This window comes from Diprion similis, chromosome 6, assembly GCF_021155765.1.
Source record: "Diprion similis isolate iyDipSimi1 chromosome 6, iyDipSimi1.1, whole genome shotgun sequence".
Classification (NCBI taxonomy): Eukaryota; Metazoa; Arthropoda; class Insecta; order Hymenoptera; family Diprionidae; genus Diprion; species Diprion similis.
In genome coordinates this window covers 5,374,930-5,392,050 of record NC_060110.1, presented here as the reverse complement: position 1 = coordinate 5,392,050, position 17,121 = coordinate 5,374,930, and the positions used below count along the sequence as shown (strand labels likewise).

General features: G+C 35.9%; 2 protein-coding genes across 5 annotated transcripts; one reads left to right on the top strand and one right to left on the bottom strand.

Annotated features, from left to right (window-relative positions):
• Nucleotides 1-641: 641 nt before the first annotated feature.
• Nucleotides 642-8,444, bottom strand: LOC124407264 (COMM domain-containing protein 4). Of its 4 annotated transcripts, XM_046883232.1 has the most exons (8): nucleotides 8,300-8,444; nucleotides 6,047-6,151; nucleotides 5,572-5,643; nucleotides 5,219-5,284; nucleotides 2,527-2,566; nucleotides 1,855-2,055; nucleotides 915-1,061; nucleotides 644-788 (listed from the first exon to the last, which is right to left on the bottom strand). In XM_046883232.1, the coding sequence occupies exons 2-8, from the start codon at nucleotides 6,047-6,049 to the stop codon at nucleotides 751-753; spliced, it is 567 nt and encodes a 188-aa protein (XP_046739188.1). In that variant the 5' UTR covers nucleotides 6,050-6,151; nucleotides 8,300-8,444; the 3' UTR covers nucleotides 644-750. The 4 variants fall into 4 exon arrangements, with proteins under 4 accessions (XP_046739190.1, XP_046739191.1, XP_046739188.1 ...); XM_046883233.1 differs by lacking the exon at nucleotides 8,300-8,444 and having other exon boundaries at nucleotides 6,047-6,159; XM_046883234.1 differs by lacking the exons at nucleotides 5,219-5,284; nucleotides 5,572-5,643; nucleotides 6,047-6,151; nucleotides 8,300-8,444 and adding an exon at nucleotides 3,804-4,152 and having other exon boundaries at nucleotides 642-788.
• Nucleotides 8,419-16,093, top strand: LOC124407241. The gene is made up of 5 exons (XM_046883202.1): nucleotides 8,419-8,566; nucleotides 10,037-10,097; nucleotides 12,593-12,732; nucleotides 13,811-14,191; nucleotides 14,673-16,093. The coding sequence occupies exons 2-5, from the start codon at nucleotides 10,038-10,040 to the stop codon at nucleotides 15,760-15,762; spliced, it is 1,671 nt and encodes a 556-aa protein (XP_046739158.1). The 5' UTR covers nucleotides 8,419-8,566; nucleotide 10,037; the 3' UTR covers nucleotides 15,763-16,093.
• Nucleotides 16,094-17,121: the final 1,028 nt, after the last annotated feature.

Genomic DNA, 17,121 nt, shown 5'->3' with positions numbered 1-17,121 from the left:
TTTTTCAACTTTTTAATTGCACGACGACGACGATATCTCACCAACGTTTTGCACGTGATAATTGTCGGTTATGAAGTACTTTTTTTACCGACGTGGTCAGTTGCTTGGTTGATAATACGTGAAACTGCTATTACCCCCACACCCGGCCAGACCCGGCACTGTTATGAAAAATAGCCCAGGGCTGTAGGTCGTAATCTGTGAATTCAAAACTTCAAGAAAAACTCTACATAGTTTTCGGCTTCAAAACTACCGTATTCCTCTACATTTTTTCTGTGAACTGTTCCAAAAACAGCGGTTATTCAGAGTATTGTTTTTGTCAGGGTATCAATAAAATAAAATTTCGTTTAGTAAAAACTAATCAATTTCATATTAGTTATTGCCACATTTAAATCGATCACACAATTAATCAGCAAATGAAATTATAATTCATTGACTGTAACAGTTCATTATATTTCTAAATGTTTCCGATGCTATGATAAATGATGTTGACTTTACATGAGATAAGTGAACATTGTCCTGCGCTGAGCGCTGATAAATTGATAATTCGTATTGTAAAACCTTAAAAATATGAATAGAGATAATTATGTGATGAATGGTGATATCTATTTTATTTTATTTTACACTGTTAAATCAATCAATGTTATACATTCATCTGTTTCTATGAAAAAAATTTGATGCAGGTATCTTATCACCATAATGTTATGTATCTTATACACAAATATAGCTTTACGTTCAATATCAAGGATTCAATTACAACCCTTCCATCAGTGAGCGTGCTCTCTTCAGTTCTGCAATAATTCAAATAAATTAAATGACAGCTCAGACTTAAAATAATTTTTTATATAAAAAATTATTCGAGATTCTCTGGTGCAAGAGATATTTTGTACGCAAATTTAATTATAGCTATTGCTCACCTGCGAGTAATACCGGGATTCCTTCTTTAGGTACCGTAACGTTGTTGGTTTCCTCTTTTCCAGCGGTGTCGCTAGTTTGGAATGCTATTTTTACGAAGGGTGATGTTTTCTCGTTCTCCAATGTCTCGATTGAAGAAAGACGTTTGACTGCAAACAACACTTCATTCAACGACCCATCGAAATCAGACAATGAACAACAATTCGTGGGGGATTCCCTTCCAAATTGATTTGATTTTGTTAAATTTTTAAAGCCAACGGCACTTTTAATCTAACTCAACGATAAGATCGTCAGGCGTGAACCGATATAGTTTATTCCGTTAAAACTCTCACTTGTATGAGACCAAAGATTTCTTACGACAGCTATTTTCAGTTAATCCTAGTAATCGAACATGAATCCGGATACAATTGCGAAATCGTATTAATGGTCGACATTTTTCAACTGACAATTATTCGTATTCAACACCAGAAAAGTCCATCACTTCTCCAACATATTTAAAATAATTGATAAATTCTCAAAAATGTCATATTTTTTTATTTGATTATTTTCAGACTGATCCATTGATGGGTGTTGATAATTCGTCAAAACGCTGAAGTAGATACAAAGAAAAAATCGGTGCACCGTGAAAGCAATTGTAAAATAATCTCAACAAAAACGCAATTATTCAGAATTTTTACGACAATTTAAATAAAAGGCGAAACATTCGGAAATTTAATTATTGATTCCATAAAAGAAATTGAAAAAAATGAATTAATTTCTAATCAAAATCGGTTGATTTGACATGGAATGCCCCATACATTATTGATTTGCAAATATCTGTATCGACTCATTTTTTAAATAGTGATTTCCTCTCTCTTTTCATCGTCAAAAGTGGGTCATTTATACCAAGTCCGGAAACTTTGTGTGAATCTGAATTTCGATGCAAGAATAATTCAAACTCACGTCTCAAGGACTGTGCAGATAACGTCGCCGTGATTTGGGGGCTGTGTTCCGTGTAAAGACGTGCGAGGGTAGTGCTATGCTCCCGAGGGAGGCCCAGTTGTTGAAGTTCACTACTCAGGTCGGTCGCTGATACCGCATGACTCGTGGAAGACGAAAGTATCAAGTTTAAGGCAGCAACAATAGCTTTTGCATCTCCAGGCTCTGTGAACAGCGAATGTGTAATGAAAAACTTCTGAGAATTTAAAAAGCATTCATTACAAGTAGTCTGTGGATGAATATGGTACCTAATTTTGAACTCTCACCATTTTAAATTCCATTACTGATTTTTTGTTAAATTTTTTAGCACAAAGTATATACTAGGTATTTTTTTAGATATTTATTAAGACTGGTTTTTGGGCCATAAAGTTTTGGATTTCGATGATTTTCGCTGCAAAGAATGTCTTCAATTCACTATGTAATTTGTGAACGCTAAATCGGATCATAATTCTCAAAAACAGAAATTTTTTGTATGGAAATACACCTCTCGGGCAAAAAATGTGCAGCATCTTTATTACTAGCGATATCGTCTGCAAAATTGGAGAAACAATTGTTTGAAAGGCCCGAAAATTTTTAATTTTTTAAATTGTTTAATTTTCTTGAAAGAAAACTTTTCAAGAAATGAGAAATACTAACCTAGCTTTGCGTCCTGTGTGAGTTTCTTCACTTTATCTTCCTGCAACACAAGTTGAGTGAAAATTAGATAAGTGAAAGAATAAAATTGTAATAAAATTGCCTCTTAGTTCTGCCATCGAGAAAAAATTTCACTTTGAAAACAAAATTCTCGTAAACTTGCTTCTGCATCTTGAATTTCGGTAAAACGATCTAATATATCCAAACTATTTCTTATAAAATGACGGCCAAATCATTGTTTTGATCAGTATTTCGTAGAATAGCGTAAGATTGTTTGGAGAGAAGGAAAAATTTCCTTTGCCATATATGGTAAAAAAAACAAATTCCTAATTCCCTGTTTTTATTTTCACACATACCAATTCGGTGTTCGACTACTTTTTCCTGGAAGATATTGTTTGCTGCTGCTATTTTTTTCGTCTCTTTCCCCACGTGGCTATAATGCGATGTCGAAACTCCAAAGTAAAGCAAATAGGTCGTGACATTGAATTGGATGCATTACAGCTAGCGGCAAACAGGCTGAAAGGAAACTCAATTGCTTTTGCTTCTTTCGTTTCTTTCCCAGCGCTCTCTGCTTCGCGACTCACGTGTGATATTAACCAAAACTGATTTCACCCATGTGGGTATGAAAAACGATATATATAATGTTCGCATCTCAGGACTTCACCGAAAAGAAAAGAAAAGAAAAAAAAAATAGCCGCGCAAACGACGCGCGGTGAGAAAAACAATAAAATAAAATATAAACCATGATTCATATAATCCGAAATATGTATCAGGGTATAATTATACTGAGTGAATTTCGTATAGTAATATTATATTATATTACGTGCGGAAAGTGGGCGATTTCGGATGAGTGTGAAGTTTGCAGCATGAGTCAAGGCGAGCGCTGAAATCACACGAGTCAGATATCGCCTATCCACACGTTTGACAAGTACTTTTTTTTCAAAATCTGCGAAGAAAAGATTGATTTAAGAAGCAACGAATCTGCCACTCACGCCGCGAAACATTTGGGTTAGGTGACTAACGCTCAATGACCCGTTGCGAAAAATTGAGTTATTCGAAAGTCAGCATGCGCTAAAGAAAGCCCGAGTGTGTCAAACCGAGCACTTCAGTCATGCGCACGCGCGGACATCGTTTCATTTGCATTGTTCGGAAATGGGGTACTTTACGCACGCTTCACAGGCTTCGAAAATCGAACTTTTAACACAGACGGCGGAAAAAATTATACTTCTACGTAGCTACGTACTATAAAAATATGAGTAATTATCGCTCTACAGACTTACAAAACTTGTATATGTATGGAACTCGCTCTGGAATGACTGTCGAACGTCATAAAAAGCCATAGAGTGGAATTTGGGACAGGAATTTAGAAACGATGAGTAAGAGGGAGGCGGGTGTTTTCTGAATATTTATTACCAGCCACACAACGAGAAACACGACGGAGATTGTCGTCAGTCTTAAAATACCACTTCGGTAAAGAAAGTAGTTTAACTTAAAGAATAAGTAGAGGAAAATGATTAATGATTGTTTGGCCAAGTACGCAGCTTTTTTAGATATTAACCAACTCGTTTTCAGAACAGTTTTAGCAAACGAAACGGTTAAACACAGATTCACGATGACCGGAAACGTCATACATAAAACGTGACATAATAATAAACAAACTTTCGAAGCAATCTTTGACGATATTTTCCAAACTCGCGTTGAGACCATAGTAGACTTAGTCAACCTGACGGTACTGATTGGCACCAAGATCTATCTTGGACTGATGTCGAATTAAATTTGGGGATAAGTAAATTCCTTAGCCTTGACGTGATAGCGAATTTAAAGAGATAAACAAAGGATTATGAACGTAATATGTCGCTGGTGAATGAAGATTTCAACTAGAATGTACACAACCCACGTTTTGAAGAGGATTTTTTTCTGGACTTCTGCGCTGGGTGAAAATTTTCGATAACACTTGTTTATATGATTGAAGTACTCAGAATATTGTACACAACAATTTATTACGATCGATTCAACCACGCACTAAGCACCTTGTTTCATCACCATATTTACGAGAATTTACATCATATTCAATGATAATTTTTGAAACTGTGAGTTTCGGGATTCCGTATATAAATGTATCGTTTCAAAGTATAATTCATAGCCACGAAGAGGAGTTAATTTAGAAGACACGTCAAGAAAGGATCTGTTGAACTTACTAAGAAATGTTTTGTTCGTATCGATAAATGTGGTTTCACTCAATGACCAAAATTGTTGATCTGATCACTTTTTTGTCACAAAAAAGAAAACGAATGATTTTTTTTCTCATTGAGAATAAAAGAAAAAAATCATTTTGCATCACTTCCTGATATTACTAGAAACTATATCTGTTAGGTTTTGGTTGTAACAACTAATGATCGTTTCTATCGATATTATAAATTTGTGCGTGCACCAGATTTCGGGTTTGCAGGAATTCACATAAATTCAAGGATTCCATAGAATTTGAAAAATTACTATCGATAATATGGATTTTCTTATGTTCCATCGGTCCAAAGTCTATGAAAGCGATGCGACTGAGGAGTTTATACTTACTTGAACATGAATATTTGATTCATTAATCGTAACTGAATTTCCAATTTTCTGTGTTTTTCTTCGACATTTCTTTCATTCTTGAAACAACTATGATCAAATATTAACTACTTTTCCATTGACTCACGTCGAGATTTCCTTCCGTCAAAGACTTGGCTACGAGTTGTCCGAGAACTTTCATCTTGATGGATGTCTGCGAAAAAATATCCAAGATAAAAGTAAATAATAATCGTATAATGTAGCCGGGCCACGAAATGAAATTTTCCCGTCACGTCAGGCGAGTTACATTATATATCCCTAATCTGATGATGTCGACTAAGAATTAGTAGACAGGCAACAAGTAACAAGTAACGAGTAACAATCCATGGTCAAAGATGTATATACAGTACCCTAAAGATGTGTGGAATTTATCTTTACGATCATGACCGAAAATCACGTGTAACTAGAGCAGAGTAAACAAACATAGATTTCCAAAATTACCATTCGAGAAAGCGTATTTATCTCGGCTAGCAGCCAATCAGGGCAATCAGCGTCTCCAAGGAAGCGAAATTTCTGTAGGAAATAATATGTTTAGTCAACGCTCAAAATGAGTCACTCTCAGATTTTTGTGCCATTTATTTGAACTTCATTTCATTAAAGAAAAGACTTCGTGCATTATTGCAGTCGGACTTCCGATGGGAAGACAATGATTTTAAATTCTCTACTTATTGCTTTCGATAAAAATTTTCAATTTCTTTATATTTCGAAATATCAATTTACAGAAGGTATTATTTGTAATTTATGATTAAATCACAGAGTTTCATGTAAATTACAAAGAGGTGAAAAATTAATAATTCATCTCCGGTTTGCGATTGAATATCAAATCGTATTAGATGAAATTTTTTATTTGCCAAACTGAAGTAGACATAATATTAATTGAGAATCGTTGCAGTGAGAAATATTTGAAAAATCTTACCATTTTTTCTTCGTCGTTTTATCTCTAATCGGCTTCTTTCTTTTGGGGGAGCGGCGTCTCCTTTATCCTGGTTCACCAACCGTTTAAAACCTCACCGGAATAACTCTGGAACACTATGTGAAATCACATATATTAATTTCAAATCTGTGAGAGAATATCATTGAAAAAAGACTGAACTATAATCGTATACATACAGAATAAACTATGTAATAGAAATAATTGCTTTACGAGCAATTTCACGTGCGAAAATTAAATATAAACGAGTAATTTTCACAACGGTATAAGTATGCCGTCGGCTGTTAAATGAGACTCGTTTAATTTGCCCAGCGTCTGCTTATCGTCGTTGGATAATCTATTTCTGGATGGTATAAATTTTGTCTACATACGTGAACGAGAGTTCGCGGAACGCGCAACGAAGCAGGCTTTATTATCGCGTAACCGCTCGCTGAAACGATGAACATAGTAACTTTCATATGAACTCATACGTTTTTAGCAACTTTCATATGTTATTATATTATAGTAAAATAAGAAAAATAATATGAGTTTTTCTTACAATACCTATGGAACACGAATTATTTAAAATTCTTTATTTCGTGCGATTATTTCGGTCTCAATCGATGCAGCTTCTTTTAGCTTGGAACTGACTTGATTTTGGATTTTATCGATCATGCAGTTTTTCAATTATTCGAATAACAAAATCGAGTGAAATTTAAAAATTTCATTTCTCGACGTTTTATAGGCTCAAAACGCATCACAGCGAAAAGTTCTCAGGTTTCTTTTATAGTTTTACAAGAATATGCTTATACCTTCGATTTTTTTCTAATTTACAACTAAAACATTTCTAGTAATGACGTAATTTCTGTACAATCCAAAAGCAATTTTTTAATGATTTGTGAAAAACATACACATTTCGTGTTTGAAAATATATTTAAACCATTCGAGTATTGAATCTAAGACTGATAGCCAGCGTAGCGGTCACACAAAAAAATCTCAATTTGGGTGTAATTCGTACCCCCAACTCATAGATTATTTTGCAATCCTATAAAAAAAAAGTTAAGGGTGCGAATTGTCACACAAGTTAAGGGTTTTTTCGTTGGGGAATTTTTCAGTTTCCCATGAAATGCCAGGAATTCCCATACAAAACCGAACTAAGGCACATGGCGAAATTCAACTACAGAACCATTCCTTAACATTATTTCGCTGGACAAACAAAATTTTAATTACTGAATCTCCTTGATTTACCTGTTTTGTTCTTTGCGCAAACCAAATTCGTAGACACAGCTAACAATTGTGAAGTAAAATTTTTTAATTTGTAGGTAAAGAATGAAATTCAGGATACGGAAAAAAAGAAATGTTAAAAAAGATTGAAATCTAATTATACAAAGATTAGGGTTGACTATAACAAATGGATGTCTGCACATACAAGGGAGTCCTAAAACCGAATTTTGTCAAGAAGATTGAGAGTTGACGTTGCATAAATCACTTTCTACTCGCAAACTTGAAATCCAATTAGATTCAAGTATGAAGTTGACTAATGAAAATCTTAAAAAATAAAAAGAAATCTGTCAAAGCATTCGTTGGAAAAAGTTATTTTCAACTGAAACCAATACTTTTCTTACATCACAGCAAGAGTTAACGAAACTGTTATTTTTGATCAGATTCTGAAGTTTTTGGACTCATTTTGCTAGCAGCACGGATGGCCACTAATTGTCAGAAAAATATTCGAAAACCTAACCTTATGGTAGAGTTTTAACAGGCAAATGTAAAAGTTGACCAAAACCTGTTGCACCGTATTTCCATAAATATATTTCTATCCAGTGTGAAAACTACTGTGTGTAAAAAAAAATTTCAGCCGATCTCTAGAGATCTCGATGTATAAAAAAATCCCGAAAATAAAATCGATCAAAACACAAAAATCTTATGATTATAAACATTCTAATTACAAACCTTTTTCCAAAATTGACAGTATCTTAGCACGTGTTACACAAACGTGGTCAGATTCATTTTAACCGTATAGTACCGAGTCGTTGCCTCATTCCTGTTTTTTATTATATACATCACCGGCGCAAATAACTTTTGGCTAGAAATTACTCAAACGGCTTTTCAATTTTTCTAAATTTTTTAATTTTTGATTCACATGGTTGGGTCCGTTCATTCTTAAGCAATACTCTTCGCCAGCGTAATAAGCAAACAAATCCTCGTGGTCACCACCACATTGCGTATTCGTATGTGGCACAACAATATAAATATAACCTTTGGGTTGCACAGCAGCTGTGTACAACCACATCATTCGTAATGTTTGCTCATAATACAGCCGGGGGCATCGGATTGACGTGGGCCAGGCCCTCGGAGGGTGTATTCCCCGTGCAATCCGTGTGCTCCTCGAACCGCGACTTCTTCACCCGAGGGATCTCGAATCCTGCTCTTATATACCCGGACGAGTCAGGAGCCTCAGACACTCTTGCGAAAACGAGCGGAGGAACGGATCGCTTCCAACAGGTGGACTGCACCCTGCAACAGGTAGGCTGGCTGCTGTCGAAACCATATCACCTTAAAACCCTGATTTTGAATCATATCGGTCAGCAACTGGAGGCGGTTCACACGAAAAAGTTAATAATTTTACTATTTATCGAAATTATCGAAATTCTCAGGTTATCTTCTTCTTTGTGCTGAGGAGTTGTCGAAATGGCAACAAAATGGGCAGAGCGTGTTTTACACTTTCTTTCTATCCAGAGTATCGGTATCGTTTGAAACTTTGGAAATAATGATGTTTGCAATTTTGCTTGTTTGACCGTAAAAATGAGTTTAAAAAATTGTAGGAAAATACTCGATGTACTTATACTTAACAGATTTTACTCCCTTTGAGATTATGGTACGCTGCTGACATCTGCAAAACCTCATGTACTCTGTATCTTTGCATCAATTACCCACAATTTGTTCAATCATTGCACAAGTGGAATAACGAAAAATATTATTTATGAAAAAATCTGAAACGATTCGTTACTCTAGAAAGAGAAAAAAAGTGAAATACGATTGGCTTGTTTTGTCGGCACTGCGACAAGTCTTTCAAGAGATTAACAGCATTGTTGTTACTTTTGTGAAGTCTGATTTTTAAGATCAACAAAAAACAACGGATCAGGTTTTCTGGAAGTCATTGCATATATTTGTTCACAATCACTTATTCATGGCCGTTGAATAAGTGAGAATAATTTTCAAGAGAAAGTGAAAAGAAGTTTTTTTTTTGTCATATCTATCGAAAAAAAATGAACTGTTCAGAAAACAATTATAACTGATGATGTGAAGTTTTCCTATGAATAATATCCTACTAATATAGGCTCTTTTAACGGCCATAGTTGTTTCTTTTTGCCACACACGTGTTCGCCTGTGCATAAATATTTGAAACTAAACTGTAACAGGTTATTAGAACTTAATTGAAGATGAAATTGTACTTGAACCGCTTTAGCTGTAAGTTTTTTTTTTCTTGGGTAAGATGATATTTGACATCTAACGCCCGCCGAAAATCAGCCGAAGATAAATTAGAAGTTTACTTAGTTTGAAAGTTGGAATCCACCTGACAAATATCGAAAAAAATAATATTTTCCTTGATATTGTAATTCCAGATTTCTCCGACGTCATTTTACTCCAAACGTTTTTATCAAAGTAATTATTTGAATATTTTTACGTCTTACATTGATAATAATCGATAAATACATTTTTTGTAACGAACATTTCGTACGGAAAAATTAGTCGTACGTGTTTATATCATGTTGCTAAAAAAAAACGAGCACAATTGGTTGGATCTTAAGAAAAAATGTGATTCCCGGTTCTTAAAAAATAAGAAAACAAATCTCTGCACAAATTACACACAGAAAGAATGCCTGCGGTAGTTTTGAAAAATGTGAGAATTTTGTAAGAATGTTTGAATTCTGATGCAAGTGAACATGTCGTAATGAATTTAATGAGGAATGATCGACATTTTTCTCCTTACAGAATGAAGGAACTACTAGTAACGATCACCCTCCTGTCTGTCGTTTCGTCTGAAGAATTTGAGGTCAGTTAGATACACTTGCTTCTACAGAAATGTTTCGGTTCGTGATTTATTTACGTTTTACGACAAAAATATTTAAATAATATTTATAAGAATCCATGATAAGCGACTTTGAAAGAATTCATTATCTAATAAAATAAGCAATGATCAACCCAAATTTATAATACAAACTTCACTTTGTCTAATATTACGCGAAGCAAGTTCTTTCGAAAATGAAAATTCGCGATTCTTATCAAAGTTAGCTGGATTCACTTCAGCTGTTGATTTTTAATCATTGTTTCATACAATGTTGGTTATGGTATTCATTTAACTGGATTGGTATGAATCAGGTCAGGTAGCGATTCAACTATTCGCAATATATCAATGAGTAGATATCATTTTACAATGTAGATTTGTACTTCGTTAAGAAGGTTATGCATACTGTCGAAAATCGATACTTTTTTTCATAAATTCATCATAAAATGGTCGCACGTCGAGTATTTTCAAATTATTAGGTTGAAAAGCTACGATGTTGCCTTATGAATGTATTAATTTTATGAAGACTCCATATGCGATCATCTTGTAATAAAATTACCAAACGAGCATCGATTTTCAAGTGTACTACCTCGTTAAATCAAGTTCCAGTTCAGAAAAGAACACATACTTATCATACCTAATTCATTAGATACTAAACGATTAGTAAGAATATACGACTCAGGTCTCAAAATTATACAGGTGTCATATGAAATACGAAGTGTTTTCAAGAACACGATTCACAGATGTCAATGCAGTTGTCAACACCTTGTGCCACGGGAGCGACATGCGCTCGATGACATCTAGTGGTTATCTGTTGTAGTTATTACGACTAGTAACTCAAATTCCATTATTTTTTTTTTAACAAAATAACAAAAGCTTGATATTTTAAGATCTATAACATTCAGAGCAACGATATAAACAGGTGATTCTTAGCTTCGTAAACCAGTCAATTTTAACAACAATATTTTCACACACAAGTTAGACGTACTCATCAGTATGTGCTATGCGCTGGAGTTTTTTTAATACAAACAATGCTCAGCTTATCGCGATGATATTATTTTTTATTTATCTGCTGCATCAAATTAGTCTAAGCAGCATAGATGTTCATCTTATACAGTCGATCTCTGAGGTACTAAATTAGATAGGCAATGACGGGAAATGTCGCGTGTTGTTTATAGCGGGTGGTTGAGTTTTTACTTTTTATTTTCAATTTGTTACTTCCTTTCTCTCTTTTTACCTATTCTCGTACTCTTTCGTCGCTATATCGATTTATTCAGCTGTTTTTTTATACAGTGATATCATGAAAGACGGATATTTCAACTTATGATGAATGATGATCTAATTATTATAATCAGTTTGCTATTGAAAATCGTTATATGTAGGTACATCCGCACTATTTTTATGTAAAATACTAGGATGAAGTAGTAAAATCAAACAATTGAATAGTATAACGTTCACAGAACTTATAAATAAAAGCTGAATATTCCGGATGAAATTGAATTACGAACGAATGAGAAAATTTGGGTAAAATTGAGAAATGTTATTTTCAAATCACTGCGAAGACGCATAAACTGAGATCTGACTATTTGAGTGTGACATTTTTTAGCACCCAAGAAATTGTTTGAGAAAATACAAAAGGTTAAAGTAGAAAATTTCGCAGTTTCGATCATTCTTGTTTCGCTTAAATTATGGAAGCGAAAAAACATTTCCATAGTATTACTTGTTGCAAGTTAAAAATTATTCTAAACGATTTCAAATTAGTCAAACCACTTCGTAAAGATAACAATGATTTCGTGGGGTTTCAATAGACTTTCAACTTCCTGCTGCGCTGTGTCCAGGGAGGAGGGGGTGTTATTATTATAATCACCCCAAATAACAAGGTTGAGCTTTCACTATATCTCAAGGCATCAACGAAAGGGTTTTGATGATTTTGATCTTAATTATTGCAGGTTTTTCTAACTTAGAATTGATTATGACAATGAATCGAAAACGGACGAGTCACGATTTCAGATTCACGAAACTGGAAAAGACCTGGTACAGAATTTACTATTTAGATTTAGAATTAAATTTTTTTTTTATATTTGCACAAATTATTTCATACGATTTCAATAATTTTTTCGACATTTCAAAATATATGGTATAGTACAAGATATTACACAGCTTTTCTGTACTTCTTATTGGAAAAGACGTGAAGAAATATCACCATGTTAAAAAATATTGCAAGGAATTTAAGAAGATGTGAGTAAAATTTTAATAATTTTCGGTAGATTACTAGTATCAATAATATTTTTTTTAAACCAACAACGAATGATTAGCCAGGGAAAATTTCCTGAAATTCTAAACCAGTTCTTGGGATTTAAAACGTCACAAGGTTTCTCAAAGTGTCTTAAAACTTCGGGATGCATTCCAGATTCCAATATTGATGAACTCTTGAACTCTGACGAAAAAAACTTTCAACGTAAACCCACTAATTTCCGATTCAGATCAAAAAGCGGGGAGAGATTCCTCCGGAAGTTGACCCGAATTTCTGGCCGGTTCGAGGCAGACGGTCATACTGGAACAGCGGATTGCCACATTACTTCAGCGGTTTATCGCCACAGCGTCCAGATGCAGATTTCCTGGGGTAAGGTTCGCATAAAAGATATGTTCACAGTACCACCATGATACTTGAAAGAATTCCACACAGTTGTATATTGCAACCTTCGTTAAGTACCTCAAAAAAGAATTTTTTTGAATGTTCCACCGCCAATATGCACCTACATTTCATTTAAATCATCGTCACAAAAAATTTTGCTATAGTCTAATAAAGAATTTACTCGCTCCAAGTGAAAAATTGCGAAGCGTCAACTACGTTTGGCTTACAAGGAGAGTATCAAGCCTGCGAATAATGGATTCTGCTGAAACTTCTAGAGATCATATCAATACACTTCGATACAAGTGCGAAAAGAGAGGCTTTGTGGGTGAGCGCTGAAAACATCGCACGACTCTTGAACAGTAATTTTTAATGCAAGTGCACTAAGAAATTTTTTGTTCGCATATCGTTCATGAGGAAGTGAAGATGGGCCTCTAAAACGAAACTCGATGTCGCAGGCTCTATAATCAGGAGGACACGGTGAAAGTTGGCACTCTAAATGGTCGACTGCACATGCGCAGAATAACCGAATTCTATTAATCCGCGAGATCGTGCCGCGACAATATTTCAATCTGTAATGTACAACACTAACTCACTCTAAAGAGAATAAGAGATGTCAAAGTCTCCCCCAGCCAGTGAAGAATTGAAATTGTATTGTTATGATGATTCGTAGCGATCATCAGTCGTCAATCACTTAACAATAGAAATTTGCCAAGGCGTCCTGAATCACTACGTAATCTACTGGAAAACTGCCCAATCTGAAAAAGTTAGCCTCACCTACATAACCTCACTTCTATAAATCGCGTTTGATAGGTCAAGTTTGAGGTGGTCAGCCTGCACGAAAGCTCGCGCATGCGCAGTCGGGCGTTGAGTCCAAAAAATGTCTCCGTTTCCTCTGCATACGTTACGCACAGGAAATAAGCCTCGAAGTTTGAGCAAAATCATTTATCAGGAGGCGTGGATGGTCAAACTTTGGTTTTTGATTTGGTTGAACGAACACCAGTTGCCTGGCTGAATCTCTCCATCCTGCGCACTCGATATAACTTCGATTCTCCTTACGTGTGCACAGATATTCGAAGGCGATGAAAACCGCGTGTCCTTGGCCCGGCCCAGGTGCCTTCCTGCTGGACCAAGGAGAGCTGGCCTTCTCCGACAACTGGAGGGCTCGATTCTGCCCAAAAAAGAAGTCGGTTTCGTTGATCTTGCCGCTACGCGAATGGCGGCCGGATGAATGCGACGGAGTTTCCGGATGCGGCGAAGTGTGCGATCGACTGTCTACGGCGCGAAGTCGCGATCGGAGGAACAACGAGCAGTCGCGAATCCAGGAGCCTCTTTACGTGGAGGAGCCAAGATGGGTCGCAATAGACTACAAGCATCACGAGCTCGAGAGATCGGCCGGTAATGAGGAGCCTTTCTTTGTCGCCAGGGGGAAGAAAGGCGACGATCGCAGGTAGAGTTCCATGGAAAATATATATTCTAGTAACTTTAGTTTGGATTGTAGTAATGAATATGCAACGCACTTCCTAGTATATAGATAAGAGTTTTCTATTCGGGACAGTTGAAATATAAGACGTAAACATTCATATTTTCCGCAGAGTAAAGATAAAATAATTGTCCTTGTAACTGCTGGATCGGATCAGATTCGTGCAATAATTTTTGTGATCGATGCTTTCAATTATTATAATGGCTGTTTGAGGTTATGTTTACGTTCGTTGTTGAATAAAATGAAAATTATGATAATGTGTGTTAAACACCGATTCCACAACTTTCACAATTTTGACATATACAAACATATTTAGCGACCTGATGTTTTGGGTACTGATTGAACACTTTTATCACTCGAATATCAGCACATGTCCCCCACGTGTCAACTGATTTCAAAGGACCAATGAAACCGCAGCACCAATTGTCTTCTGCACTGTCTTTTCTAGAGATTCTGACCGCAGAGGGCGAAGACAACTCGAGGAAGTCTTTGACTCGTACGATGCCGAGCCATTTTTCGTCGCCAGGGGAAAGAGGGAAGCAGTTGAAGAAGACGAGGACGAGGCTGGGGAAAAAACGAACGAAGAAGCGGTGCCGATTTCAAAAATGACTGGGCAGAATAAATACAATTATCACCTGAACCGCGCCTATGCAAAATATGGCGCAAGCGCCAGGAGCAGGCGAGAATCGGGCGGCCATCGACACGCGGTGAATAATCAAGAAGACGAAAAGAAGACTAGGGATTTTCGGGGACAAAAATCCCTAGCGAAGAACTCCGAGTCGAAAACCGACGGAGAGCCGAAGGAGGCGGACGCTTTGGTGCAAAACGGACTTCTCGATGACCAGGAGAGTCTTCATCGACGATCGGAACGTTCATCCGAGCCTAACGAGGCCCCCGTATCCGACGGAGAGGACGCAAAATGGCGCAACAGCGTTCACCCCCGTTATTCTGGGCCTCGTGACAAGCACTCCAATTTACAAAGCATACTCGAGGAGCCGTTTTTTATTTCAAGGGGGAAGAAGGATGGAGGAGATGAATATTTATACGACGCAGGTGAAGAGTTACCGGTTAGAACAACGCCCAGTGAGGAGGAAAGTGCGGCGATCGACGACATATTGAAAATTTATCGCGGTCTCAAGACCAGCTCACTTTTGTACACCGGCGAGGGCTTTGAATTATCCGGAATGCTTGGCGAACGCGGCTACGAGACTGCGAAAGCAAAAAAATCGAAACAGGATAAACCGCCGAGAAATCGGAGAGGGATGCTCGACGATCTCCTGAAGAGTGACGATCCCTTCTACGTTGCCAGAGGCAAGCGCATCTTCGGAAGACTCGAGCCTTCGGATTTTTCCCCGTCGAGACAATCGGTGGAAACGATTCGCAGAGAACCGTATAATAATTACGAGAATTCTGAAAGTGCGGGAAAATTTTCACTGTTTGCTAAAACCACACGCACGAAGCTGCTCAGAAAATTGTCAGATTTTGTAAGACCCAATCTTCGTAACTACACAAGCGTCACACTCAGCGGCCGTAATTAATCGGCTTTAAAATACGAACAGAGTACATATAACGAATGGATTAATAAGTAAATTTGAACAATTATTAGCAGCGAACAATGAGTAAATAAAATACATATTCACATGTTCAAAGACCGTGGTTATTTTTCACGGTTCGTTATCCAGTTAGAATATTGATGATGATTTTTTTTCTGTATTTAATTTTAACAATTGATAAATAGTATATAAATAAATTATAGCTATAGGTATCGAGGTAGAAAATTACCGATACACGTTCTGCTTCGTAAAATTATAAATTTTAGTTAAATTGCATGTGTATAAGTAAGTAAAGATATTGTAAGTTAATTTATCTGGCTGGTAAATGAATAAATAAATAAATTTCGTAGAATTCGGCATCAGTGTTATTGGCTTCAATAATTTTTTATCCATTCACACATTTGGTTTACGACTTGTAATAATCCTTTTTAAGGGATCGAGTTGTTTTCAAACATCGTTACATTTTAACAGTTGATGAAAGAAGATCAGCATATTGTAAGTATAAATCAGAGCTCTCAACTTTCGAGGAGATTTACCAAATACGCAATGTATTTTAATTTTGTATCCTTTTGTTTTTGAAAAATTAAATTTAGTGGTAACATTTCACAATTTATTGTTCGAAAGATGAACAATATTAGACTCAAACAACCGAACTGAATAATAATGATAGTAATAAAGATAGGCCTCTGAAATTCTGAATCGTAATTCCGCTATTCAATTATAACATCTTTATGAGACAAACAACTTTCTATGACCGATGCAATTAAACAAGGAAGCTTGCGATCACGTGGCGAGGAAAGGTTGAAAGATTATTTACCGGAAGTAACGCGCCATTTTGTTCACTCTAGCGTGAAGACTGATATGAATAAAGCACTCTACTCATCGGTGAAAGTAGGTGATTTTTGTACTTTCGGCAATGAAGTCAGACGGCGCCCAAATTTTACAAGTGAACGCGCAAGCTGTTGGCATAATTTTGCATCACTCTTAAGCAAATTTTATGTTATATTGCATATGCAAAAAATCATAATAAAATGTACACTACAATAGTGTTAAATAAGAACATTTAGACCTCGTATATTGGGAAACAAACATGTATTCACATTTCATTAGCACTTTGTCATTTGTTGCTATATTTTAACAAATATTGTTAAAAAAAGAAACAGTTTTAAACGTGTCTTTAAACTATACGAACGTATATTTTCAATATAGGGGTAATTGCGAATATTAATATGCCTCTGCGATTTATATCTATTCGAGATTCTTAATTGATTACACTGGTCAACAGTGGTTTTGGTGTCCTTAATATTTGAGTGGTCTTAGAAAGATTTGATGTCAACGACCCTA

Bases quoted from the DNA above. Each gene is read 5' to 3' on its own strand.
- LOC124407264 (XM_046883232.1), bottom strand. The intron at 5,285-5,571 runs GTAATTTTGGAA...ATTTTTTCGCAG, and splicing joins TAAATACGCTTTCTCGAATG to ACATCCATCAAGATGAAAGT. The intron at 789-914 runs GTGAGCAATAGC...GAATTATTGCAG, and splicing joins AATCCCGGTATTACTCGCAG to AACTGAAGAGAGCACGCTCA.
- LOC124407241 (XM_046883202.1), top strand. From the start codon at position 10,038: ATGAAGGAACTACTAGTAACGATCACCCTCCTGTCTGTCGTTTCGTCT. The intron at 10,098-12,592 runs GTCAGTTAGATA...TTTCCGATTCAG, and splicing joins TTTCGTCTGAAGAATTTGAG to ATCAAAAAGCGGGGAGAGAT. The intron at 14,192-14,672 runs GTAGAGTTCCAT...TGTCTTTTCTAG, and splicing joins AAGAAAGGCGACGATCGCAG to AGATTCTGACCGCAGAGGGC.